The sequence below is a fragment of the Nicotiana tomentosiformis genome, chromosome 7 (assembly GCF_000390325.3).
Source record: "Nicotiana tomentosiformis chromosome 7, ASM39032v3, whole genome shotgun sequence".
Classification (NCBI taxonomy): Eukaryota; Viridiplantae; Streptophyta; class Magnoliopsida; order Solanales; family Solanaceae; genus Nicotiana; species Nicotiana tomentosiformis.
This window is the reverse complement of record NC_090818.1, coordinates 12,296,948-12,324,116: the sequence shown is the minus strand read 5'-3', so window position 1 is coordinate 12,324,116 and position 27,169 is coordinate 12,296,948. Positions and strand designations below refer to the sequence as shown.

General features: G+C 37.7%; 1 protein-coding gene across 7 annotated transcripts in view; it reads left to right on the top strand.

Annotated features, from left to right (window-relative positions):
* Window positions 1-794: 794 nt before the first annotated feature.
* Window positions 795-27,169, top strand: part of LOC104096445 (ribonuclease 3-like protein 3) — a 30,114-nt gene continuing 3,739 nt past the window's right edge. Inside the window, exons 1-8 of one of the 7 annotated variants that reach the window (XR_011409514.1) lie at window positions 798-1,059; window positions 2,894-3,282; window positions 4,524-4,670; window positions 6,969-7,171; window positions 7,300-7,823; window positions 8,201-8,264; window positions 9,063-9,123; window positions 15,444-15,504. Coding sequence is in view for 4 of the 7 variants with exons in the window: in XM_070181319.1 (XP_070037420.1) it covers window positions 987-1,059; window positions 2,894-3,282; window positions 4,524-4,670; window positions 5,694-5,975 (891 nt within the window). In the remaining 3 variants the exon portion in view is untranslated. Of the gene's footprint in view, window positions 1,060-1,991; window positions 2,122-2,893; window positions 3,283-4,523; window positions 4,671-4,794; window positions 5,489-5,690; window positions 6,106-6,968; window positions 7,172-7,299; window positions 7,824-8,200; window positions 8,265-9,062; window positions 9,124-15,443; window positions 16,118-27,169 lie in introns of those variants that run through there. The other 6 variants (XR_011409513.1, XR_011409515.1, XM_070181320.1 and 3 more) reach the window with 6 other exon arrangements.

Here is a 27,169-nt window from a genome sequence, read left to right as displayed (position 1 = left end):
GTCTTTTCAAATGTGATGGACTTCATACAGGTCATGCACGTACGACTTGATTCACTCGATTTTATTAAAATTTCCAATTATCATAAATTAATTCAATGATATCGTAAAATGTGTTTCTTCTCTTCATTCTCGTTCCACATATTTTGCTAGTACCGCATATTTTGTAGTATTATTACTTGCCTTCCGTACGCCATTAGTTTGCTATCATTTCATATCTTGTACGGTTATTACTGACTATTAGTAATTCTTTCATACTTTCTTTGCTATCTTGGGTTTTGTTTTCTAATACATTGTATTGATATTACTTGCTATCAGTGCTTCTTCCATCCTTTCTTTAGCCGAGAGTCTATCAGAAACAGTCTCTGTACCCTTCCAGGATAGATGTAAAGTTGCGTACATCCTACCCTCTCTACCCACTTGTAGGATTACAGTGGATTGTTGTTGTTGTTGTTGTTGATTCTTGTTCAATTACTACGGTTGAAGTACCTAGTTTAAAGCAAGTAATAGATGATTGATTTAAAGATTCGAGTCGCAACCTAAATTGAAAAAAAAATGTATTTTGTTTTTTGATTGTATTAACTATATTTCCAGGTTTAAGAGCTTAGATGCCGTGTTATTCATTATCAACATTTTTTTTTGGTAAAATAAATATTTTTCGCTCATCAACAAAACACTGAAATAAGTAAAACAATTACGTACTTATTTTCCTAAAAAGTATTTTTCAAAATCCGTAAAAGAATATTTTCATGCATTATCAAACACACCCTAAATTAATATTAATACTTGAAGAAAGAGAGAGAAAAAAAAGGAATTTGTAAACAAAATTCACATTAAATTTACAAGAGAGAAGGAACTCAAAGGCTCAAGCTTAAACTTCTTCAACCAGATAGTTAAATTGCTACGATTCCAGTCTAAGGCGTAGAAGTGGAGGGAAACGAAGAGAAGAAATGGCTAAAAGAACAAATCAATAGATGCTCTAATTGCAAATGGGATCTTGGCTACGTTCCTTTTTCACTCCAGCCGTGAATTGGGTCTCCGTTCAAAACCTCCAGAAATACGGTTAGCAAGTCTAATCTGTGTTTCCTTTTTTTTTTTTAATCGAATATGCATAGTGATTTTTGTCTGTCTTTTAAAATGTATATCTGAGCTTAAAGATTGAATCTTTCATAATAAGGCAGGTTTACTGTTTCTTGTTTGTTTGATGGGTGTCTAAGGATTTAGGGAGTTATATGGAAAGTAAATTGAAAAATTAGAATTTGGTTCAAAGTTCTTCGGATGAAAAGTAATATTTGAATGCAATTGTTTCCAGTGCTGAATTGTAACTTCGCAAGCTGAACCAATCAATATCTGGATTTCTTTTTGGATGATGCTAACGCCAGCTTACACGCACCTCGATTGACCACAAGCACGGTTGTAGCTATAATCCATATTTTGAAATGTCATGAACAATGACTTATATTCATATATTTAGTTTTTGAACTAGAAACGTTTCCAGCACTTAGACAATTTGAAGTAATATTTGATTAAGTGTGAAGGAGCTATGGAGATGTTCTGTTATTTGTGCTTTGGCTGTTACAGTTTTTAAATTACGTGGTATGATGGGTTTGTGAAGCTCCAACTTCTTCAAAGTAAAGTAGAGTAGAACGAGAAAAATGATATGTGTATTATGACAATGATTTCAGTGCGCGACCTGGGTTATCTCATCATTCTCTATGCTGTAGGCTCCTCTCTTTGTCTTTAGGAAGAGAAGGATGTTACTATGAGTTGCTAGTTGCAACTATAGGTTTTCAAGCAGTCATTCATTGGCTTTTGTTTAGCATAGCATTAGTTTTAAAAATTTCTACTTTTACTAGCTTATGCTACTACTCTATTACTATTAGTTTTACCAAATAATTTTTTTTAATATATAGATGAAAAACTTTAGTTAGTTACTAGTAGATTGGGCGTCTCATAAGGCCCAAACTCTAAAATATAGTTTTGATTCTAATCAGGTGCAACTGCTGTACTAGTAGTATCAGAATGATTCTTCAAGACTTCAACCTATTACATTCTTCAACAGACTAGTTAATTGCTGTGGAAAAAGTAGGAATGCAGATACATGAGAAGAAACAATAAACTATGGTATGAATTTCTCCTAACATTTGATTTCTCATTTTGCAGTAATGCAACAAATATTGCATCAGCTAGGTTGGAATTGAGGTGTACGTGCTGTCGCTGTTGCAGCAAATTTTGAGGTGGTTTTGTAACATCGAGCTATATGAATTGAGCTTAAATAAAGAAGTGAATATTCATGTAGCCGACCTCAACTTGTTTGGGATTGAAGTTTAGTTGTTGTTGTTTTAGTGGCTGTCGACTGTCTTTATCTTATCCTGCTGGTTTACTTTATGAAATATGTTTCCACCTTTGTGGCAGAAAATAGGAGTTCCAGCAACTTTAAGCTTTTCTTATTTTCTTATTGACATTAGTACTTTAATAATCAACTCAATTTCTGCAGTTAGGTGGCCTTGTATTTAAAATTGACAAAAACTGATATAGTTATCTGTATGAGACAAAGAAAAGCTGCTGTTTACCAAATTCAAGATCCAAGTAACTTCTGGTACTCTCTTATGAATACTCTCAAACTACAGCTCTTGGAGACACTGTCTCACCTCGTCAGAAAGTTTCTTTTCAGGTGCAAATAGGCTTGAAAAGATAGCGGTTTTTCTGGCAGTAGAATGTGGGAATAAAAAGATACAAAGCAACAATCATTCTGCTTAAGATTTATTTCTTCCAGTTGATTTTGTATTTACGCTAGTGAAATTGTTCTACTGGACTTAATGCAATAGACATGATAGAACATTTAAAATTAGCTATAGTCATAGCTCTTGTTTGACTCAAGCTGCTATTCTGATAGGGGCTGTTTTGAATAGCTTCCTACCAGGTATCCTGGAAAACGAGGAGGCAACAAAAAGGTCATTGCAAGATGACAAATTACAAAATATTGAAGAAGTACAGAAAATCATAGGGTACCACTTTAATGATCAGAATTTACTGTGGCAAGCTTTTACACATCCGTCGTATGACAGGGACTGTATATCTTATGAGCGGCTCGAGTATGTGGGTGACTCGGTTCTTAACCTTATGATTACAAAACAACAGTTTTCCAAGTATCCAAATCTTCCACCTGGGTTGTTGTCACCTCTACGTGCAGCAAATGTTGACACGGAGAAGCTTGCACGTGTTGCTGTTAAGCATAGCTTCCACAAGTATTTACGGCATGGAAGGCCTATCCTTACACGACGGGTAAATGAGCTTACTAATTAAGGGCATTCACTTTGTCTTTATTTTTTTCTTGTATTACTTATTGGCCAATAAGTAATACACACTACCCTCCCCAGATCCCATAATGTGGGATAATACTGGGTATGTTGTTGTTGTTGTTGTACTTATTGGCCAATAACCTGCACAGTTCCTATATTTTAGCATTTGTTAGCTAATTAAGATAGCACGTCGGTGTCTAGCTGTTCCGTGTTTCTGTGCCAGTGGAAATTGAAGCATTTTTACGTACATATGAGTACATATGAAAGTAGCTCAGTTTTTCCATGTGTTTATAAGAAATCTTAAAAGTTTCCTTCTTCTTTTCCCTTCAAGATCTAATCCTGCTTATCATTTTTGTAGGGTTTGCAATAAATGTCTGAAGCATAACTATTTTGTTATAGAGCTGTTATGCTTTCTGCTTAATCCTTTTAAAATATCCAAAAAAGAGGTTTTTGCCTTCTTCTTTTTACTTCAAGATCTTTATCATTGACGAAACCAACAAGTTGGTGCTAACCCAATCTGGAGCAATATGAAGGCTCGTGCCACTGTAAGCCATACCTATAGCACCCAAGTCACAATAATTCACTGCACGATCAGCGGAGTGCCTGTATTTGTGCTTCTGACTAAGCAAAGATGCATGCCAAGAGCTGCTTAATAAATTAAAATGTATCCATGACCGCCATACCCTAGTTTGCCTGGTTCCTATGTCTAGTTGAATATTATAGGAATGGAGTGATGTAGTAAATCAATGTACTTATTCATTTGCTGATTGGCTTCTCCTATATTACACATTAGATGGTTTTCATTTGAACTGCTACTCTACTCTTCATTTCCTCTTAGAGAAAAGAATTTCAATACCAATTTGTACTCTCCTCCTCCGAGTTCCGCAATCAAAACCTTGGGCGGAAGAAAAGTCATAAAAGAAAGCAAAAACAACAGTTAGTGGAATAAGGAGGAAGATTTAACATAGTTGACCTTAAATTCTTTAATACTTCTTGAATTCTTTTTTCCACCTTGACTGTTTTTATTGAAAATATCTGTTAACCTTTGCGAAAGTCTCACTTTACTTCCTTTGTCTTTTCTCAATCTCGTATGAAATATGTTCATATTTTCATTGATATGTTGCTACTTCTTTACTGCTGTACCTTTTTCTTAGTGTTTTATTTTCAGGTTTTGTATGTGTCCCTGATCTTCTTCCACTTGACAAAAGTTATCTATATTCACAGATTCAATCATTTATAAATGCTCTTCCAGAGTATCCATTGCATTCCCATGGATTGATAAATGCTCCAAAGGTGCTTGCTGATGTTGTTGAATCAAATTTAGGAGCAGTATTTATTGATAGCAATTCTTCAATTGACATTACCTGGGAGGTGTGTTCTCTTTTTCCCCCTCAAATTCCTATTTTTAAGAGCAGTTCAATATTAGCCATACATGTACCTCTTTATATGGAAGGTTTTGATCACGATTCATTTAATTGTCTTGTAATTCTTATAGGTTGCTAGGAGCTAAGGTTCCATCTTGAATCTCCAAACCACCCCCCCCCCCCCCCCCGCCCCAAAAAAAAAAGAAAGAAATAAAGCGAACCAGCAAAAGAAAAGGAAAGAGGAGTACCTTTTCCTTTAGCTAAATTTTACATGTTGTTGCATGGAAGTCTACTTAGAGCCAGAGGCGAACCCAGGATTTAATGCGACGGGGGCACATTATTCTGCTCAACTAGTGACCCCTAAAGGCTTTTAGTGTTCAGGGTGCCAAAGTGATTTGAATTAACCATTTCAAGATTTACACATATACGTATACAAAATTTTGGCAGAAGTTTACGGGGTCCGTAACCCCTCAATATTACGCATAGGTCCGCTCTGCTTAGAGCCAATGCAAATGCTAGGTTTAGCTTTGGCTTCCATTTCTAGCCTGCTATCGTCTCAAGCATGGCTAGAAGGCAGGCACACTTTGTGAATTTATGGCATATAAATTTTGTTACTTCAGAAAAAAGGAGGAAATATGGCTCTTCCGTTGAAGACAGTCATTTGATGAATTAGTCATACCACCAAGTATGTATAAACGATATATTATGATACTATCTTATGACTGAAAATTCATAAGGAATCTTGTATGAATCTCTGTGATTGGATGCTGAAGTAGTGACTTTTACTTCACAGAAAAATATGGGAAAAAGAGAACCATTTGAGAATTTGATGAGCTTGGGTGCTCAATTTCTTTACTTTAAATTCTATCTCCACATTGAATAATGAGAAGACTGGCATGTGAAGGCTAACTTATTTAAGTTCTGTTCTGTGTTTTGTTCTTACTAGGGGCTCAAAATGCGTCACTTGGACAGTATTCTTATCTTTCCTCACCTCTAATATATACCGCTTTTGATTTTGTATGACCAGTAGGTTGCGAAGACTCTATTAGAGCCCATAATTACACCGGAAATCCTTCAAACAAATCCGGTGAAGAAGCTCCACGAGACTTGCCAGAAGCATAAACTTAAAGTTCGAGTAGTCGATATGTGGTCACATGATGGGAGTTTTGAAGTTTTTATTGACAATCAACTAAGAGGAAAAGGCATGTGTCATGTAAAGAAAGAAATTGCATTGAACAGAGCAGCAAACAAGGCATATAATGAAGTTATTAGAATGCTTAGTGTTGACAATATGAAGATAGCTAATAGCTAATAATCTGGGCTTAGAAATAGAACTATTTCTCTTTTTTGTTCTTATTGCTCCTCTACAACTCTGGGTTTCCAAAGTTGAAATACAGACTCACCAAGGAGTTTTTGGCAAGGACAGAATTTTTGAAATCTCATCTTAACGTGAGTTAACTTCTATACACTGACAGTACGTAGTTTTTCTACGCCATCCGTAAGAATGACTTATTATGAAAGGTAATTGTCTATATTATGCCTAATTTGGTAGCTGGCCTAAAAAGTAATATAAAGAACCTATTATAACCAGTTAAAATACACTAATTGTGAAAATTATTTATATGTATTCCTGAGTCTCAGTTTAATAACTTCAGTCAGTATATATAATTTTCCCTTGTGCTTGAATCTTGACATTCATATATAAAATACAGTATAATACAAAATGTTGGCACGGGCCTATCCCATCTAGTATTCTATATATAGACTAAATCTTTTTAACTTGCGCATTGGATTGAACAAATTAGTTCAAATGCAACTTTTCCAACCAAAGGACCCTTGAATTCATGGTTTCATATATCTCATCCAGCTGTAAATGAAGGGCTCGACGCACACTTGTATGATCTGGAGAGGCTTATTTATCTTATAGTTTAGAGACTTTATCCGGCTTTGGTTTCATTGCTTGTTGTTTTGTTTGTTCTACTAGTAGGTCGGTAAATTTGAAAAAAATAAAATAATACTATATACTATATAAATTTATGTATTGGTTGGTGCATAGAAATTTCTTCCATGTACATGTTAGCATTCGTTACGGAAAGTTGATGAATGAGTGGTCAAAAAGAGAACCGAGTCTTCTAAAGAAATGATGCATATAATACCTCAGGTATAAAAAAAGTAGGAGAAGAAAGTACAGAAGTGTTTTACTTCCTTTGTCTTTTCTCAATCTCCTGTGAAATAAGTAAATATTTTCATTGATATGTTGCTCCTTCTTTACTGCTCTACCTTTTTCTTAATGTTTCATTTTCAGGTTTTGTGTGTGACCCTGATCTTCTTCCACTTGACTAAAGTTATCTATATTCACATATTCAATCATTTATAAATGCTCTTCCCGAGTATCCATTGCATTCCCATGGATTGATAAATGCTCCAAAGGTGCTTGCTGATATCGTTGAATCAACAATAGAAGCAGTATTTATTGATAGCAATTCTTCAATTGACACTACATGGGAGGTATGTTCTCTTTTCCCCCTCAAATTCCTAGTTCTAAAAGCAGTTCAAAATATTAGCGTCACTTGGACAATATTCTTCTCTTTCCCCGCCTCTAACGTATACTACTTTTGATTTTGTATGACCTGTAGGTAGCCAAGACTCTATTAGAGCCCATAATTTCACCGGAAATGCTTCAAACAAATCCGGTGAAGAAGCTCCATGAGACCTGTCAGAAGCATAAACTTACTTAAAGTTCGAGTAGTCGATATGTGGTCACATGATGAGAGTTTTGAAGTTTTTATTTACAATCAACTAAGAGGAAAAGTGTAATATCCCCTAATTTTAGACAAGGTTATATTGGTCATTAGCAACTAATTTAAAAAAAAAAAAAAAAAAAGATGAACCAAAATGTGCCCAAGCCCACCAGATGAAAATCTGGCCAAAAGGAAAAGAAAGAAAGGGATTAAGGGAAAGGGGCGAAAGTTCACGGTAGGAAAACAGCAAAAGGAAAAAAACAAAAAGCTTTGAATAGTAAAAGAACTCTAACGCAGGAGAAATTTATGGGCAGCAATGCTTTAAGGGAAAAGAGAAGCTTTTATCAGTAAATTTCAAGAAGGAAGAAGGAAGAAGGAAGAAAGATTATAAAGCTTCATTGTTGATTCTACACAAAAAGGTCAATTTTTCCCTTTCTTTGATTCTTCTTCAGTTTCTAGGATTTCTCTAAATCCCGATTTATATGTTCATGGGATTCCATCAGGTATTGAAAATTGAAGGATAAAAAAAAGATATTATAGATAATAATACTATTTAAGTTTTAACTTATACACATGATTAAAGAAATTGAATAGTACATGGATTAAACTACATAAATGCCTTTTTTTATAAAGAAGATTTTGGACTAATTTAAATTACTCATAGCATGTGTAAATACGATTCGGCGAATTAAGTGTCAAATATGAAACCTCGAGGATTATGTATTCTAAATTAAATTAACTAAGAATTAGCCTAAACAAGGAAATTAACACGAGTTCATTGTTAACATGATTATAGATTGATTGAAGAAAGTCGTACAGATCGCTCGAGGTGACGAATTTGGTATTTCAACACGAGTACTGTGAGTAGTAATCTTACCGCAATTTGTCTTTTCATAACCTGCATGGTTTATGCTATATTTTGAAAATAAAAGGTGTTACCGAATGTTTGAAATTGCATGTGGAACAAGTCCTTTACTTGATATGGTACTGAATAGTTTACTTGAGATGTTTACAATTATTTAAAAGGTTCTCACTGTTACGAGATATGTTTTATTGTCACTTGAGATATGATTACCGCTTACCTGAGTTTGGATTACATGATTTGATAAGAATTGAAATGCCCTATACTATTTTAAAAATGCTTCCACGTGAATATTTATTGTTTACAAAAAAAAGTAGAAATGGGAGGAGACTTTGAAGGATCCCGTAGCTAACGGCGGGTTCGTTAGACCTGGTGCACATTGTATTTACCGATTATCGAGTGCAGCTATAGCCCTCGCTAGTGGGAAGGTAGAACTAGCATACAGTTACAGTTTTCCCTCGAGTAGGGACCTACAATTATATTTGACTCCTTTTACGAAGGGTTCCACACAGTGATACAAATTACATGATCCTTTCTTGGAAACCTCCCAAACATAAAGATTTGCTATGAGAAAGTATTTACTGAGTTTATTACCGATTTGTTAAATTGATTTATGTTACAGGAAACACATGAAAAAACTGATTGTATTTACCATTTTAGAAAGGGCATTCTTATGATATTTTATGTTTGATATACTAGCATGTTTTCTGACTTGTCCCCAATTAAAAACAGTTGTGGTTAAGTATTATTATTACTCACTGAGCTAGCGACTCACTTCCCGCTATTATTTTTACAGAGACAGCAGTAGACGCATGCGGGGATTCTGTTAGTTAGAGTACACGAGTTGACAATTCCTGGTGAGCCCCGCATTTATTCGCGTGGCCAAAGATTGTTATTTATTTGTTATAGTCTCTTTCTTAAAACTCTTAAAGTCGCTCCATAGTCATTTTTATGAGTCATAAATATTCTTTTATTTATATAGACTTGTGACTCGTATTAGACTTTCCTATCGTATACTTGGAGACAAAGTTAGTATTATTGTGTTGGAAATACTTCGCCAATGAGGATTATAACTTGTTTGGTCAATATAGGTTGGTTGTGTTATTGATTTCTGAGATAGATTTATTTTTGGATAGTCCTAAAACAGGGAAAACTCTGTCCGATTTTCTGTAAATTACCGATGAGGCTTACTTGGGAGCACTTGCTCCTAAGCGCCCATCATGATCCTAAAATGGGTCGTGAAAAAGTTGGTATCAGAGCCTAGGTTATTCTTGTGACTAATGGAGCACACGTCGGTAGTAGAATCTCAATTATGGTTATGTAGCCGGCCATTCCCATAATCGTGATTCTGCGAGAGCGTGATAGGATGTGTCTATCTTTCTTTCTTGTTTTTCCTTACGTATGTGACGATTAGGGTCAACTAATTGAATCTTTCATTGTTTATCTTATTACCATAAGACTCGATCTTAATCACTCGATAATATGAATAGGCGAGAGGTTCAAGGGGCATCAAACGTGGCCCTTGGCAGATAACCGTCAAGGGGAAGAGGTAGAGCTTCCTTAAAAGGCCGATGAAAGGGCTCTTAAGCCACCATGTGAGGATTTCTTACCACCACGAGACGCCTGATAAGATCCTCTCCTGAAATAAGTACTATCCCACCAATATAGCCATATGGAAGTGTTACCATTGAGGTACTTACCTCATCTTGATAGGTATAATGGATGGACAAGGAATAATGGGCAACAAGTGGGCTCCTAAAGGCCTCAAGCACCTAAATTAACTAAGATGGTCGAAAACAGGGATATATCCTTAATAAAGTTCCTAAAAATTGAAACCACCATGTTTAACGTTTCTGATTGTTCGGAGGATCCTAAGAGGTTCTTGATGAAATACTTACATTACGAGTTCTAGGATGCTCTAATAAGAGACTCATGGAGCTAGAAACTTATGGCCTGGGGAGCATGGTCAATAAATATATGGTATGATATCGTACTGTTAGGAACATAAATAGGTGCAACACAATTGATTTGGAACAAGTCTCTAAACTATTCATGAATTGCTTCATTCTTTGAAGCCAAAAGCGTGAATCTACAAGGTAAGAAATTGGTTAACACACTAGGATACCAATATATGACAATAGACTTCCCCAGCTAGCTAGATACACATTATCTCAACCTTAAGAAATTATCTAAGGGGTGCTTAACCTTTTAAATAAGACAGTAACCTCGTATACAAAAAGTATGGCCTATTCTACGATAGCTAGCTTGCTAAAGATATTGAAAATATAGACATGATAGGCATGCAACAAATTTTTACGGAGGAAGTACAAGACTGGGAATTCTGTCGATGAGTATTTTAGTGCGAGTCAAACAACTGGAAACATAGACGGTGAGATTTTGAATGACCTTTCGGGGTTGTTAATCATGTGGGAGAATCTGAGTTAACCGAATATGTTTAATAAGCTTGTCAAATTCAAGTTGAACATAAAGATATCCTAGTCAACTTGATATTACTTAATATGGTCTACTTTGGAATAGATCGGTTATCTTCTTGCCATGCTACTCTTGATTTCCATGTAAAGGAAATTGAGTTTGGGATACTGAATTAACCTAGTTTCATCCTAAAATGTAAACAAGCTCCAAAGATAAATAAGGTTATATCATGTATCAAAGCTCAACATTACTAAAGAATGATTGCTGGGGTCTCTTGGCTATGATAAGAGACATAAGGGATAAGACACCTAGCTTGAAAAATGTACCAATAGCTAGAGAATTATTTAATGTATTTTCTGAGAATTTACCAGGGTTATCTCAGTAGCAGAAATAGACTTTGGCATTGATTTGATACCTAACATAACCTATATCGAAACCCCCATATGGCATGACACCAACGGAGTTAGAAAGAGCTAAATGAACAGTTGCAAGACCTAATAGACAATAGTTTTATTAGATTGAGTATATTTTCATGGGGTGCACCATTAGTACTATTTGTGAAAGAGGAAGATGGGTCATTAAGGGTGTGCATCGACTAAAATCAATTGAAAAGGTAATGATGCGCTATAGGTACCCATTGCCTCATATAAATGATCTGCTTAATGAATTTCTAGTATTAGAGAATAATATATTCCTAGGGCAGCATTCCACACTCGGTGTGGTATTATATGGGTTCCTTATGATATCTTTTGGACTTACAAATACTCTAGTTGCATTGTTGGACTTAATGAATAGGGCGTTCATGATGTTTTTGGGAAGATTTCTCATAGTATTTATTGATGATGTTACCTCGTAGCCAGGAAGAACACGAGGATTACGCGAAACTATATTATAGACGCTGCAAGAAAATTTAACTTATGCCAAGTTCTCCGAGTGTGAGATTTGGCTAGACTGTGTGGTATTCCTCGGTAATATTGTATCTAAAAAATAAGATTATGTTAGATCCTAAAAAGATAGAACTAGTTCAAAAAATAGTCAAAACCCACTACTCTTTCATAAATCGCAGCTTCTCGGGCTTCACAAACTATTTTAGGCAGTTTCAGTAGAATTTTTTAGAATAACAACGCCGCTAACCAAGTTAACTTAGAAAAATGCAAAGTTTCAGCAGACGAAGTAATGTGAGATTAACTTTCAGAAACAGAAAGAAAAAAAAGGAAAATATGTTTGGCAACCTCACCAGTATTAGCCTTACCATTATGTTCTAGAGGATTCATAGTGTTATGTAATGCTTCCAATGTCGAATTAGGATATATTCTCATGTAGAATGATCACGTGATAGTTTATGCTTCAACACAACTATAGAAATATTTGCAGAACTATCTCACTTATAGTTTGGAGATGGCTATAATTGTATTTGCTCTGAGGGTCTAGAGACACTATTTGTGCGAGATTTGTATAGACTACAAGAGTCTGAAGTACGTTTCCAGTAGAGATATCTAAACCTTCAGCAACATAGACGGATAAAACTATTGAAGGACTATGATTGCACTACTCTGTATCATTTTGGAAAGTCCGTTATTGTGGCTAATGCAGAAAAAAAGGTAGTTAGACATATATAGCTCCTATAAAGAGACTTTTGGTTAAGAATATGCACAAACTAAATGGTATAGGTGTCAGATTTAGTGTGAAAAATTTCAGATCCATTGTTGGCTTGTGTTCAAGTAAGATTTTCATTAGTAAAGTACATAAAGGCCACTTAATATAAAGATGAGCTATTGTGCAAACATCGAGATGAGGTTCTAGTTAGTAAAAGCGAGGATATAACTATTGACAGAAATTGTATTCTCAACTAGGTAATTAGATATGTGTACTACATGTAGATGTGTTAAGATGAGTTATTCTTGAGGAACTCACAACTCTAAATACGTTGTACATTCGGAGCCTAGTAAGATGTACCATGACTAGAAGAAAATTATATTTGTGGAAAAAGGACAAAGATTAACTTAACCTTGTTTCTAACAGTTTAACTTGTTAGCATGTCAACCTTTATGACTCAGAGGCGCACTACAACAACTCGGGATTCCATAGAGAAAATTGAATAGAATCAAAGTGAATTTTATGAGAAAACTACCTCAAACAATTAGAAGTTATAATTATATGCGGTAATAAAGTAACTGAAAATTGACTTACATGGTAGGCACACTTTTGCCCGTTAAAACTTCTCACACTGAGGATAAATATACTCAAATATACATGAATAGAAAATTGTCAAACTATACGGGGTCTATCCATCATTTCTGATAGAAGATCACAATTTACTGTACGATTTTGAAAACTTTTCCAAGAAACATTGGTTACACGAGTAGATCTTAGTATTCTATTTTATTGGCAGGCAGGCGAGCAGTCTAAATGTACCATACAGATCTTGAAAGATATGTTGAGAACTTATTGGAGGTAGCTTGTACGCTTATATATCTATATCTGATTTTGCCTACAACGATAGCTTTCAGTCTAATATTTAGGTGGCACCATATGGAGCCTTGTATAAGTGTATGATGTTATTCTCCTATCGGATGGTTGAAGCCTATGAGACTAACTTTTTAGGACCCGACTTATTACAAGAAGCTATTGACAAGGTCCAGTGATCAGATTGCTCACAACTCATAATAGACAAAAGTCTTATGTGGATAAGAGGAGAAGAGAGTTAGTGTTCACAATCGGGGACACAGTGTTCCTACGAGTCTCCCCTATGAAATGTGTGATGCGGTTTGAGAAAATAGGCAAGTTGAGCCTAGGTTTATAGGACCGTATGAGATACTAGACTGAGTGGGAGTTGTGGCTTATCGTTTGGCATTTCCTTCTGAGTTGTATTTTACTAATCCAGTGTTTCATATCTGTATGCTAAAAAAAATATATATCGGACTTCTCTCAAGTTCTTGAAGCACCGACTATACCACTTGATAAGAAGTTATCTTACGAGAACGAGCCGATGGCTATTGTTGATAGACAAGTAAGAAAGCTACGATCAAAAGAGATTGTGTTTGTTAAAGTCTTATAGAGAAATCATACCGTTGAAGAAGCTACTTGTGAAGTAGAAAATGGTATGCACACCAAATATCCTAATTTATTCCAGTAAACAAGTACGTACTTGAGTTCAATTCGGGGACCGAATTTTTATAGGGTGGGGAGGATGTAATATCCCCTAATTTTATTGGCCATTAGCAACTACTTTAAAAATAAAAAAAAGATGAACCAAAAGGGCCCAAGCCCACCAGATGAAAATCAGGCCAAAAGGAAAAGAAAGAAAGGGAATAAGGGAAAGGGGCGAATGCTCACGGCAGGGAAACAACAAAAGGAAAAAAAAGCTTTGGAAAATAAAAGAACTCTAACGCAGAGGAAATTCATGGGCAGCAATGCTTTAAGGGAAAAGAGAAGCTTTTATTAGTAAATTTCAAGAAGGAAGAAGGAAGAAAGATTATAAAGCTTCATTGTTGATTCCTACACAAAAAGATCAATATTTCCCTTTCTTTGATTCTTCTTCAGTTTCTAGGATTTCTCTAAATCCCGATTTATATGTTCATGGGATTCCACCAGGTATTGAAAATTGAAGGATAAAAAAAAAGATATATAGATAATAATGCTATTTAAGTTTTAACTTATATACATGATTAAAGAAATTGAATAGTACATGGATTAAACTACATAAATGCCTTTTTTTATAAAGAAGATTTTGGACTAATTTAAATTACTCATAGCATGAGTAAATACGATTCGGCGAATTAAGAGTCAAATATGAAACCTCGAGGGTTATGTATTCTAAATTAAATTAACTAAGAATTAGCCTAAACAAGAAAATTAATACGAGTTCATTGTTGACGTGATTATAGAGTAATTGAAGAAAGTGTGCAAATCGCTCGAGATGACGAATTTGGTATTTTGACACGAGTACTGTGAGTAGTAATTATACCGCAATTTGTGTTTTCATAACTTGCATGGTTTATACTATATTTTGAAAATAAAAGGTATTACCGAATGTTTGAAATTGCATGTGAGACGAGTCCTTTACTTGATATGATATTGAATAGTTTACTTGAGATGTTTACAGTTATTTAAAAGGTTCTCATTGTTGCTAGATATGTTTTACTGTCACTTGAGATATGATTACCGTTACCGGAATTTGGATTACATGATTTAATAAGAATTGAAATGCCCTGTACTATTTTGAAAATGCTTCCACGTGAATATTTACTGTTTACAAAGAAAAGTATAAATGTGAGGAGACTTTGAAGGATCCCGTAGCTAACGACAGGTTAGTTAGACCTGGTGCACCTTGTATTTACCGATTAACGAGTGCAGTTATAACCGTCGCTAGTGGGAAGGTAGAACTAGCATATAGTTACAGTTTTCCCTCGAGTAGGGATCTATAGTTATATTTGACTCCTTTTACGAAGGGGTCCACACAGTGATACAGATTACATGATCCTTTCTTGTAAACCTCCCAAACATAAAGATTTGCTATGAGAAAGTATTTACTGAGTTTATTACCGATTTGTTAAATTGATTTCGGTTATAGGAAACACATGAAAAGACTGATTATATTTACCGTTTTAGAAAGGGCATTCTTATGATATTTTCTGTTTGATATACTAGCATGTTTTCTGACTTGTCCTCAATTAAAAATAGTTGTGGTTAAGTATTATTACTCACTGAGCTAGCGACTCACTCCCCACTATTATTTTTACAGAGACAACAATAGACACAAATGAGGATTCCGTTAATTAGAGTACACGAGTTGACAATTCCTGGTGAGCCCCTCATTTATTCGTGTGGCCAAAGATTGTTATTTATTTGTTATAGTCTCTTTCTTAAAACTCTTAGAGTCGCTCCCTCCATAGTCATTTTTATGAGTCATAAATATTCTTTTATTGATATAGACTTACTCGTATTAGTCTTTCCTATCGTATACTTGGAGATGAAGTTAGTATTATTGTGTTGGAAATATTTCACGAATGAGGATTAAAACTTGTTTGGTCGATATAGGTTGGTTGTGTTGTTGATTTCTGAGACAGGTTTATTTTTAGATAGTCCTAAAACAGGAAAAACTCTATCCGATTTTTTGTAAATTACCGATAAGGCTTACTTGGGAGCACTCGCTCCTAAGCGCCGGTCATGATCCTAAATTGGATCGTGACAAAAAGGCATGTGCCATGTAAAGAAAGAAATTGCTTTGAACAGAGCAGCAAACATGGCATATAATGTAGTTATTAGAATGCTTAGTGTTGGCAATATGAAGATAGCTAATAGCTAATAATTAGGGCTTAGAAATAGAACTATTTCTTTCTTTTTTGTTCTTATTGCTCCTCTACAACTTTGGGTTTCCAAAGTTGAAATACAGACTCACCAATGAGTTTTTGGTAAGGACAGAATTTTTGAAATTTCATCTTAACGCGAGTTAACTTCTATACACTGGCAGTATGTAGTTTTTCTACACGGCCATCAGGTAAGAATGACTTATTATGAAAGGCAACTGTCTATATTATGCCTAATTTGGTAGCTGGCCTAAAAAGTAATATAAAGAACCTATTATAACCAATTATAATATGTGAAAATTATTTACACTCTGTATATAAACTAAATCCTTTTTACTTGCGCATTTGATTGAATACATTAGTTCAAATGCAACTTTTTCAACCAAAGGACCCTTGAATTCATAGTTTCATATATATATCGTCCAGCTCTAAATGAAAGGCTCGACGCACACATGTATGGTATAGAGAGGCTTACTTAGCTTATAGTTAAGGGGCTTTATCCGTCATTGGTTTCATCGCTTGTTGTTTTTTCTGGTTCAATAATACCGCTCTTTTTCTTTGTATTTTTTTACTTTTTTTGTTGTAAGCTCAAAGTGTTTTTATTGTCCTATAGTAAAGTCAAATAAGATTATCCTTTTTAGTCAATGGGCAAACAAACAATCTGTTGCTTGGTGAACAAGGTTTGATTAGTACAATGGTTGACCTGTCAGCTAAAGATACTGGAAATGAAAGGAAAAAAAGAACTAGCCCAAGACAGAGAAGTTATTTTGGAATTGAAGTCAGTATTTTTTTTCCTTTTAACTGACCAATAAGATCATTACCTTGTCAAGACAGATCCTACGGACCTATGTCTTTTGCTTTATTCGAAATCCAACAGCTTAATTAATTTATATTCGCGCAGTGTACGGCTCGTCTAAGAAAAAAACGTGACGTCTTAGATGTTGCTAATTCCCAAAGATCGAACCTAAAACCTTTGGTTAACGCTGGATAAATTTCATCCATCCCGCCACGTCGCATAATGTAAAGTATATTCGATCACTTTGCCATATACTATTCGATATTCTCGAATTTTATGACTATGAAAGAATTGGCTTCTTTCTTGGAGTATGCCATCGAAACGGTTAATAAAGCTTCATAGGTTATTCAGGTGCTTTACGAAGTCCCCTTCTTCCCAGTTCCAACACATATTTCAGTTTAAAAGCATCTATTATAGTATTAGTTTATTTATTGAAGAATTAACCCAAATAGCCACTCACCCAACAACTTAAACTAAAAATAGCTGATTGAGGTATAATATATGCATAATTTATGTATTATATGTGTATAATTATGTATAATTAATTTATATGGTTAGAAAAAATAAACAATAAATATCGTCGGCTATCTGTGTAAATAACTAGTGAAAGCTCATATTAACACACACAAGTTTAGCTAGGTCACGCACTAAAATGTCCTCGTATATAAATGGTGGTGAAAATACTCCCTTGCGGTCTATAATAGTTGTGGTGGTTACTAATACATTTGGTACAAATTAGTTGCCGTTTTGGAAAATCAAGGTATAATTGATTACTTTCTTTTCTTTTTGCCCTTAGTATCAAATGTTCTTAAAAGTAAAAACGTTGACTACATAGCATAGAAAACCTAAAAGTTTATTAAATAAGGATATAGTAGTAAAACATTTCTTTTATTAATAGTGTTTACCCGAAAAACGGATAGAGTTGAATTTATACGTAGTTCTAAGGATACGTGGTATAACTTGGCACAAATCGAAAAGTAAATAGAAATATATTGAGTATCGACTGTATAAAGAATGAAATACAAACCAAATTGAATAGAAAGTTAATTTATGAACAAGCAAGATGAATCAATGTATAAAGCTCACAAGAGGATAATCTCTATATGGATATCAGTATGTTTTTCTCTTTGAATAATATGAGAGTGTATTAATGTCTTAATGTTTTTTTCTTACAGAAATAGTAGTTATCCCTCTTATAGTGGAGGAATCCTACTTTAGATATATTTAAAAATACATAGTGGGGATCCCATCAGGGGGCGGATCTATGTAGTAGATTCGGGGTGGTACGACACCCGCAAGCTTTGGCAGAAACTGTATGCGTATATATATATATGTATAATAAATGGTATAAATATATAGAGTGCCACCCATAATAACAAAAGGGACGGAGGTGTCAGTGGCAAAGGTCTAGCTTTTCTTTCCATTGGTCGAGCGTTCCAGTCCCGTTGAGAGCAATCTCTTTAAAGAAACTTAAGTACACTGACAAACACATTATAGTTGACACTTGTTTTTTTAAAACAAAACCCCTCCCCCAAACTCGACATTATTTACCATTTTCAAAATATGAAAACTCGTCACAGACCATGATAAATGAATGATGTATATTTATGATACTAGTAATATTAGTGAAAGTTTTATGTCTTGCGCCAAGTACTCATAATTATTATATTTTTTCATTTGATCGAGTTTTATCTGTATTAATCGGAAAGATGTATGACCCAAACCGAAGGCTAAATTTGATCAAATTGACCAACTTGGCACCCGTAACCTTCAAATTCTGGATCCGCCTCTGGATCCCATGATAGATTAGCTTTTCCCTAATTTTCGTCGAGATTCTCTCCCTTAGTGCGGCTGTAACGGCTTTTGTCTCTTGACTCGATCTTGGTCGGATTCGGTACCGGTAGATTTCCAGATTTAGAGCTCGATATTAACTCGAGCTCAATATTGGCTCGGGGCTCGGTATCGAATAGGGCTCGATATAGGTCGGTCTCTGGCTCTTAAGCTCGACCATACCGCTTCACTTCATAGTTCGATTTGGACTCGGGCTCAGGCTCGGTAATGACTTCGAGCTCGGTAACCTGGCTTCGGACCTCATACCCGATATTGTCATACCTCCTTTTTCCCGAGGGGATAAGGGATATGAGAGTTTTTTCAATTTAAGTGACATTATTCGAAATGGGATTATAAATTAGGTGCTCACAGATATTATGAAGATGACCTTCGGTCCATTATGTTCCAATCTTGACTAATCATACGAAGGTCAAAATCAGTTTTGACCGTATACAGATAGTCTTCTCGTTTCTCGGGAAGAATGTGGCGAGAAACGACATGATTTTCAAGCGGTATGACTCGATACAAACTGGCGTTTGCGCCGAGCCCGACCATGACGTACGTGATAGATGTCCCGTCGGTTCAGTTTATCAAGGCATTAAATGCGTGTCAGATGATGGTCAGCCTTTGTTGACACAGAACCGTCATTGCCAATCCTATAAATAACCCCTCTTTTTATCACTTTTTACTTTTACATCTCCAAATCCTCTAAGTTCCCTTTTACATCTCCAAATCTTCTAAGTTTCCTTTCGCATCTTCTGAGTTCTTCATCTGTTAATTTGTGATTTTCACTGCAAAATCCCTCTTCAGAACACCAAATCTTGTCATCTTCCTCTATCTTCAATCTTCAAATCCCGATGGCGAAAATGTCAAAAATCGTTCCTCAGAAAGAAAAAGCTTCCTCTTCGCGGCCCGTTGGCGACAAAACACCGGTGGAGCCATGACCTGAGGAGTGTGTTCCCGAGGTGTGTGTTCTTACCTCCGATTTTAAGATCGATAAAGCTTCGCCGGTTCCTGGTCAATGCGAGCCAGTATCAAGGTACATGTGCTCGATTACCAAGGGCCATCTTGAACAACTAAGGAAAGATTGCAATTGGGAGGACAAAGAAGTGATAATCCCGGCTCCCGAAGAAGATATTACTACTCATGTGAAAGGTTTCTAAGTGTGCACACTTACCCTTTCACGTTGGGCCCCCTCGATCCTGTTGTCATCGATTTTTGTTGCCAATACCAAGTAACTCTATACCAAATTCACCCTTCCTTTTGGCGGATCGTTATTCTGATCCGCTTCTTCGTGAACAAAGTCGAGAGGATGCCTTTCACCCTCGACCATCTCATTAGGTTGTACAGCCCCCGCCTCTATCGAGGTGGGTTAATAAAACTCCAGCGCCGGGCTACCAAAATGATGTTCTCGAGCATAGACGAGGACAAGGACCGGGGATGGATGGGCAGGTTCGTTCGAGTGAAGACTCCGGACCTAATCCCGGCTGAGAAGATGCCATTTCCCGAGGAATGGAACATGAAGCGTAAGTATAATTTCTACTGTTAGGTCTTATTGTTTTGCTCCTTTGTTTCTTTTTTACCGATATCCTTCTCCGTGATGTAGCGGTTGCTTGGATGCCCGGTGCTATTCCTAACCTTAAGATCTAGGTACGGGACCTGGCTTCGACCTCCACATATGCCGAGCGCTCGTGGTGCGACTTATCAAAGGGACGATGTGAGGCTAAAAATCATGGTAAGCCTCTTTCCCATGTATTCGATGATTCGAACATAATGATTTTCCTATACTTAATTAACTTTCTTGTGTGTAGGCCAAGGAAAAGATGTGGTCATGAGGCCCCCGTCTGGCAAGGAAGAGGCTTCGGCCTCGGTTCGAAAACCGGCGAAGGACAACAAGAGAAAAAGGGCCTCTACTTCTGAGGATCCAGAACTTAAGACAAGGACATCTCGTAAGCCGAGAAATAATACCATCCCTCTGACCGAAGAAGCAGTTCGGCGCCTAAGGGATGAAGACGAAGGAGAAGAACATAATGACTCTAGGCTGGTGTCCCGAGTGAAAAATGAGCGCCAAGGCTCCAAAGGCTACTGAATCGATGATGGCCGCAAAGATTTAATTTTGTGATGGGGGAGTCTCGGGAAGAGAATTGGTCGAAGTCCCTGAGTCATCGAGGATCGAGGCTACCTCCCACTATAATGAGCCAATTGTGGGTACGACTGCGGGGACTGGTCTCGAGGCCCCTAAGAGAGAGAGAACGCACTAAGTGATTCACTTGGGGCAATAGAAATTGGAGGCTCCCCGCTTCTCCCCTCATTTTCCGAGGAAATGATTCGGGAGGCTCGGGCCTTGAAGACCCTTTCTATCGAGGAGGGCCACAGAAGGGAAGATCCTTTTCGTGATTATTTTACCGGGATCAAATATGTTACCGGCCTGGGCGATTTGGAAATCTCGATGAAGGACTCGGGTGAGGCATCGAGCCTTTTCAACGAAGTGTAGCGGGCTCTGAATCGGGTAAGACTTAACTTTCTTTGTTGGTACTACCTCTCTGTTTTGTTTTTCTTTTCTAACTTCTTTTCTTTCTGTGTAGGACTCAGTGCTTCATCGATAAGCATGTTCTCAGTCCCGAGCTGAGCTGAGTTGGTACGAGGCCGACCTCCGAAGGCTCACGGAGGAGAGAAATGCCCTCAGACTTTGTAAGCAAAGAGAAGAGGAGACCAAGGACCTCAGAGCCGAGTTGACCAAGGCTCACCAAGATCGGACTTATCTGACCGAGCAGGTAATGAAAATCTTAAAAACTCATGGGCTTGATTCGGGATCGGAGGCTAATATTTCGATCTCGCATTTGCAACAGAAGCTCGAGATGATCGGGCAGCTCCGTGAGGAGGTCGATATAATAAAAACGGAGACCTTGGGGTGGAAAGAAGGTATGGACCGCCTTGCTGCAGATAAAGAGGATGCTCGAGCCCAATTATCATCGGCCGAAAGTCAACTTCAAGGCATAAAGGAGAGGAGCTCGGTTCAAGCAAGAAAAATAGAGGAGCTTGAACCTCGGTTGGCTTCCGATTTTGCCAAGGCCTAATCTGAAGCTGAAAAAGCAAAGGCTGAGGCGGATGCATTCGTGGTCGTCTATCGGGCTGATGCTAAATCCGCTCAAGTACAAGCAAGAAAAGCAGCCAAAACCGCTCAAACTCGAGCATATTGGGTTGTTGAACTCGCCAAATGCCAATCTCGGAGGAAAACCCTCGAGGAAATCCGTGCTCGAGGTTTCGATCTCACTGAAGAGATAAAAAAAAGTCTTAAGAGCTTGAAGACGATGCTGGAACCCTCGCTTCTGATGATGATGATGATGATGATGAGAGCAAGAGCGGGGAGGAGCTCGATGGAGAAGAGACTGCTCCCGGAGATAATCAGGAACCTTAGGGGTTTTTGTTTTTTGATCATTTTGTGTAGGGTCCATATCGGACCATGTAAATACTTATATATATGAAGATCTTTTCCTTTCCCGATTTGTCTTTGTTTCATTTTCTGCCTTGTGAAAATTTTGTTTCATTCATGCCTTATGAAAGTTTCCATAAGTTCGAGGCTTTAGGCAATTTGATCGAAGTCGGACCTTGTAGTCTTTATAACCGAGTGAGCGTTTGCTCGAACGTTAAAAAATAGTCGAGTGTGTTTGCTCGAACTCGAAGTAAGAGTAGCCTTGAGCGAGTGATTGCTCGAACTCGAAATAAGATTAGCCCTTAGGCTTAATAGTCGAGTGAGCGTTAGCTCAAACTCGAAGTAAGAGTAGCCCTTAGGCTTTATGGTCGAGTGAGTGATTGCTCGAACTCGATATAAGATTAGCCCTTAGGCTTGGTAGTCGAGTTAGTGCTTGCTCAAACTCGAAGTAAGAGTAACCCTTAGGCTTTATGGTCGAGAGAGTGATTTCTCGAACTCGATATAAGATTAGCCCTTAGGCTTGGTAGTCAAGTTAGTGCTTTCTCGAACTCGAAGTAAGAGTAGCCCTTAGTCTTATTGGTCGAGTGAGTAATTGCTCGAACTCGAAGTAAGAGTAGCCCTTAGGCTTTATGGTCGAGTGAGCGATTGCTCGAACTCGATATAAGATTATCCCTTTAGGCTTTATGGTCGAGTGAGTGATTGCTCGAACTCGAAATAAGATTAGCCCTTTTGGCTTAGTAGTCGAGTGAGTGCTTGCTCGAACTCGAAGTAAGAGTAGCCCTTAGGCTTTATGGTCGAGTGAGCGATTGCTCGAACTCGAAATAAGATTATCCCTTAGGCTTAGTAGTCGAGTGAGTGCTTGCTCGAACTCGAAATAAGAGTATCCCTTAGGCTTTATGGTCGAGTGAGTGATTGCTCGAACTCGAAATAAGATTAGCCCTTAGACTTGCTAGTCGAGTGAGCGATTTCTCAAACTCGAAATAAGATTAGCCCTTAGGCTTAGTAGTCGAGTGAGTGCTTGCTCAAACTCGAAACAAGAGTATCCCTTAGGCTTGGTGGTCGAGTGAGTGATTGCTCGAACTCGAAATAAGATTAGCCCTTAGGCTTAGTAGTCGAGTGAGTGATTGCTCGAACTCGAAATAAGATTAGCCCTTAAGCTTGATAGTCGAGTGAGTGATTGCTCGAACTCGAAGTAAGAGTATCCCTTAGGCTTAGTAGTTGAGTTAGTGCTTGCTCAAACTCGAGTAATGTAAGTGATGTTCAATAATATTTGACAGTCCTCGATTTATGGGGTAATGGTCGGCCCTTAAGCATATTTGCATAATAGATCACAAAATAGATGATGGATTCTGAGATATGAGAGTTTGCCGTTCTTGAAGTACTCTATATATTTGTTTCTCCAATCCCAGGTTAGACTTATGGAGTTGATCTCGGCATGACCTTCTTCGATTACTGATTTTATGAGTTGCACGACAGTCCCCGAGTTGAGTTTGTCATCCTCGACCGACGAACCTAAGTCCGCAAGAGCGTCGACCTCACTATTCTGCTCTCGAAGTATATGTTGCAAAGTCCATTCTTTGAATCGATGTAGAGTCATTTGTAATTTATCCAAGTACCTCTGCATTCGATCTTCTCAAACTTCAAAAGTCCCATTGACTTGATTTACCACGAGGAGGGAATCACATTTAGCCTCCACGACCTCGGCCCACAAACTTCTGGCTAGTTCGAGACCTGCAATCACGGCCTCATACTCGGCCTCATTGTTAGTCAATTTTGTAGTTTTAATAGACTGTCTGACTATATTACCTGTGGGCGATTCTAGTACGATGCCCAGTCCGGACCCCTTTACGTTCGAGGCACCATCCGTAAAGAGGGTCCAGATTCTTAAAGAGGTACCCGATTTTATCAGTAATTCTTGTTCGATCTAGGGTACGAAGGCCGGCGTAAAGTCAGCCATGAAGTTCGCTAAGATTTGAGATTTGATAGCGGTTCGAGGTCGATACTCGATGTCGTACCCGCCGATCTCTATGGCCCATTTGGCCAATCGACTTGAAAGCTCAGGTTTGTGTAAAATATTTCTTAGAGGATAAGTTGTTACAACATATATCAAATGGCACTGGAAATATGGTTTTAATTTCCTAGAGGCACTTATTAAAGCAAGCGCTAATTTTTCTAAGTGCAGATATCTAGTTTCGGCCTCGCCTAGAGTTCGACTGACATAATAAATAGGGAATTGCGTACTTCGCTCTTCTCGAATTAGGACTCCACTTACCGCTATCTCCGAGACAGCTAGATACAGATAAATGTGTTCGTCTGCCTTCGGGGTATGAAGCAATGGAGGGCTCGATAAATACTGTTTTAGCTCTTTCAAAGCCTGCTGACATTCCTGAGTCCATGAAAAATTGCTTTTCTTTTTACGCAGGGAGAAAAATCGGTGGCTCCTATCTGAGGACCTCGAAATGAATCATCCCAGGGAGTCATTATACATGTTGTTCATGTTTTGTACCAGGGATCGAGAAAACTACACGATCATAGTTCGTTTTGACAATTTGGCTCTTATAATTTTTCCTATCGAAACCCTGTTGTCACGAAGTAACTTCCTTGCATTGAACTTGATAATCGAACTTGATATATTTGAGGGTAATGCCCCCAGTATTCGAGGTTGATTGTAAAGAGGCCTCGAATACTGTTGAATTGTTGTAAGTTAGCACGATCAATGGTTGCCTCGTTAAAAACCTAGCCGAAAAACCCATTTGGGACAAAACCGGTTTAAGGGAAAAAGAGTGCAACGCATGCTTTCAGGCCTAAGGCTTCGAGTTGAATAATTCATCCTTGTTTATGGTCGAACACCTGCAAGGGTTAATTTTGAAATATAAATGAACATAGGAGGGTCGTACCTTAACAGTAGTATCGTTTTAGTTGCGACACGTTCCAGTTGCTTGGTAGTTGTTTGCCATTTATTACATCGAGCTTGTAGGATCCTTTTCCGACGATTTCGAGAACCTGATACGGTCCTTCCCAATTCGGACCCAGTTTTTCTTCATTTGAATTTCAGGTGTTGAAGGTGACTTTTCTTAGCACTAAGTCCCCGATTTTAAAATATCGAATTTTGATTCTTTGATTATAATACCTTCCGATCCGCTGTTTTTGGGCGGCTAATCGGACGAGAGCCGCTTCTTTTTTTTCATCCAATAATTCTAGGCTCGTGTTCATCGTCTCGTTATTCGACTCATCTGTTGCATATCGAAACCTGGTGCTAGGTTATCCGACCTCAACCGGGATAAGAGCTTCGGCCCCATAAACCAACGAGAATGGTGTCGCTCCGGTACTCGATTTCGATGTTGTGCGGTATGCCCATAGAACTTCGGGTAGTATATCTCTCCATTTTCCTTTAGCGTTAGTTAATCTTTTCTTAAGATTTTGGATAATGGTTTTGTTGGTCGATCCAGCCTGTCCGTTCCCGCTGGGATGATAAGGTGTTGATAGGATCCTTTTGATTTTGTGGTCTTCGAGAAATTTAGTTACTTTGCTTCCGATGAATTGCTTTCCATTATCACATACAATCTCGGATGGCATCCCGAACCGACATATGATGTGATCCTAAATGAAGTCTATTACCTCATTTTCTCTGACTTTCTCGAAATCCTGTGCTTCAACCCATTTAGAGAAATAATCAGTCATAAACAAAATAAACTGAGCCTTACCTGGGGCCGATAGGAGGGGGCCGACGATGTCCATTCCCCATTTCATGAAAGGACAAGGAGATAGGAACGAGTGGAGAAGCTCCCCGGGTTGATGAATCATGGGTGCATGTCTTTGACATTTGTCGTATTTTCGAACGAACTCCCTTGCATCTTTGTTCATATCGATCCAATAATATCCTGCTCTGATTATATTGTGGACCAATGAATCGGCACCGGAATGATTCCCACAAATGCCCTCGTGAATCTCACGTAGGATGTAGTCGGTATCTCCCGGTCCCAAACATATTGCCAGTGGACCATCGAACGTCCTTCTAAACAGCGTTCCATCATTAGATAAGGTGAACCGTATAGCTTTTGTGCGTAGAGCTCTCGACTTATTTGGATCCGATGGACTATCTATCTCGTTAGCCTTTGTACGACCTTTACGTTATCTACCACTACGATGTCCTCGATAGCTTTGATTTTGTCGGGATTAATCTCGATTCCTCGATTGGACACCATGAAACCGAGAACTTACCCGAGCCCACTCCGAATGCACATTTTTCGGGATTGATCTTCATATTGTATTCCCTTAGTATGTCGAAAGTTTCCTGTAAATGCTTTAAATGGTCCTCTGCTCGCAGGGATTTAACTAACATATCATCAGTATAAACCTCGATTGATTTTCCTATTTGCTTTTCGAACATTCGGTTTACTAGGCGTTGATAAGTTGCACCATCATTTTTTAGACCGAATGGTATTACATTATAACAATAAGTCCCATACTTAGTGATAAACGAGGTCTTTTCCTGATCCTCCGGGTTCATCTGTATTTGGTTGTACCCGGAATAGGCATCGAGAAAACTGAGAGTCTCGTGGTCGGTCGTGGCATCGATCATACGATCGATATTAGGAAAAGGAAAAGAATCCTTAGGGCATGCTTTATTCAGGTCTTTATAATCTATACACATTCTAAGCTTGTTCCCCTTTTTAGGGACTACCACCACATTTGCTAGCCATTCGGGGTACTTTACTTCCCGAATGGACCCTATTTTAAGAAGTTTAGTTACCTTGTCTTTGATGAAGGCGTGTTTGACCTCGGACTGGGGTCTTCTTTTTTGTTTTACCGGGTGGAATCTTGGGTCCAAGCTTAGCTTATGAGTGATGATTCCCAGTGGGATCCCTGTCATGTCAAGATGGGACCAAGCGAAACAGTCTATGTTAGTTATAAGGAATTGAATAAGCTTTCTCCTGAGCTCGGGATCTAACCCCGTGCCCAGGTATACCTTTCGTTCGGGTAGATATTCGATTAGTATGACTTGCTCTAGTTCTTCGATTGTTGATTGGGTGGCGTCGGAATCATCGAGAGCCACGAAAGATCGAGGGATCCTATATTCATCATCTTCGTCAGTATTCTGA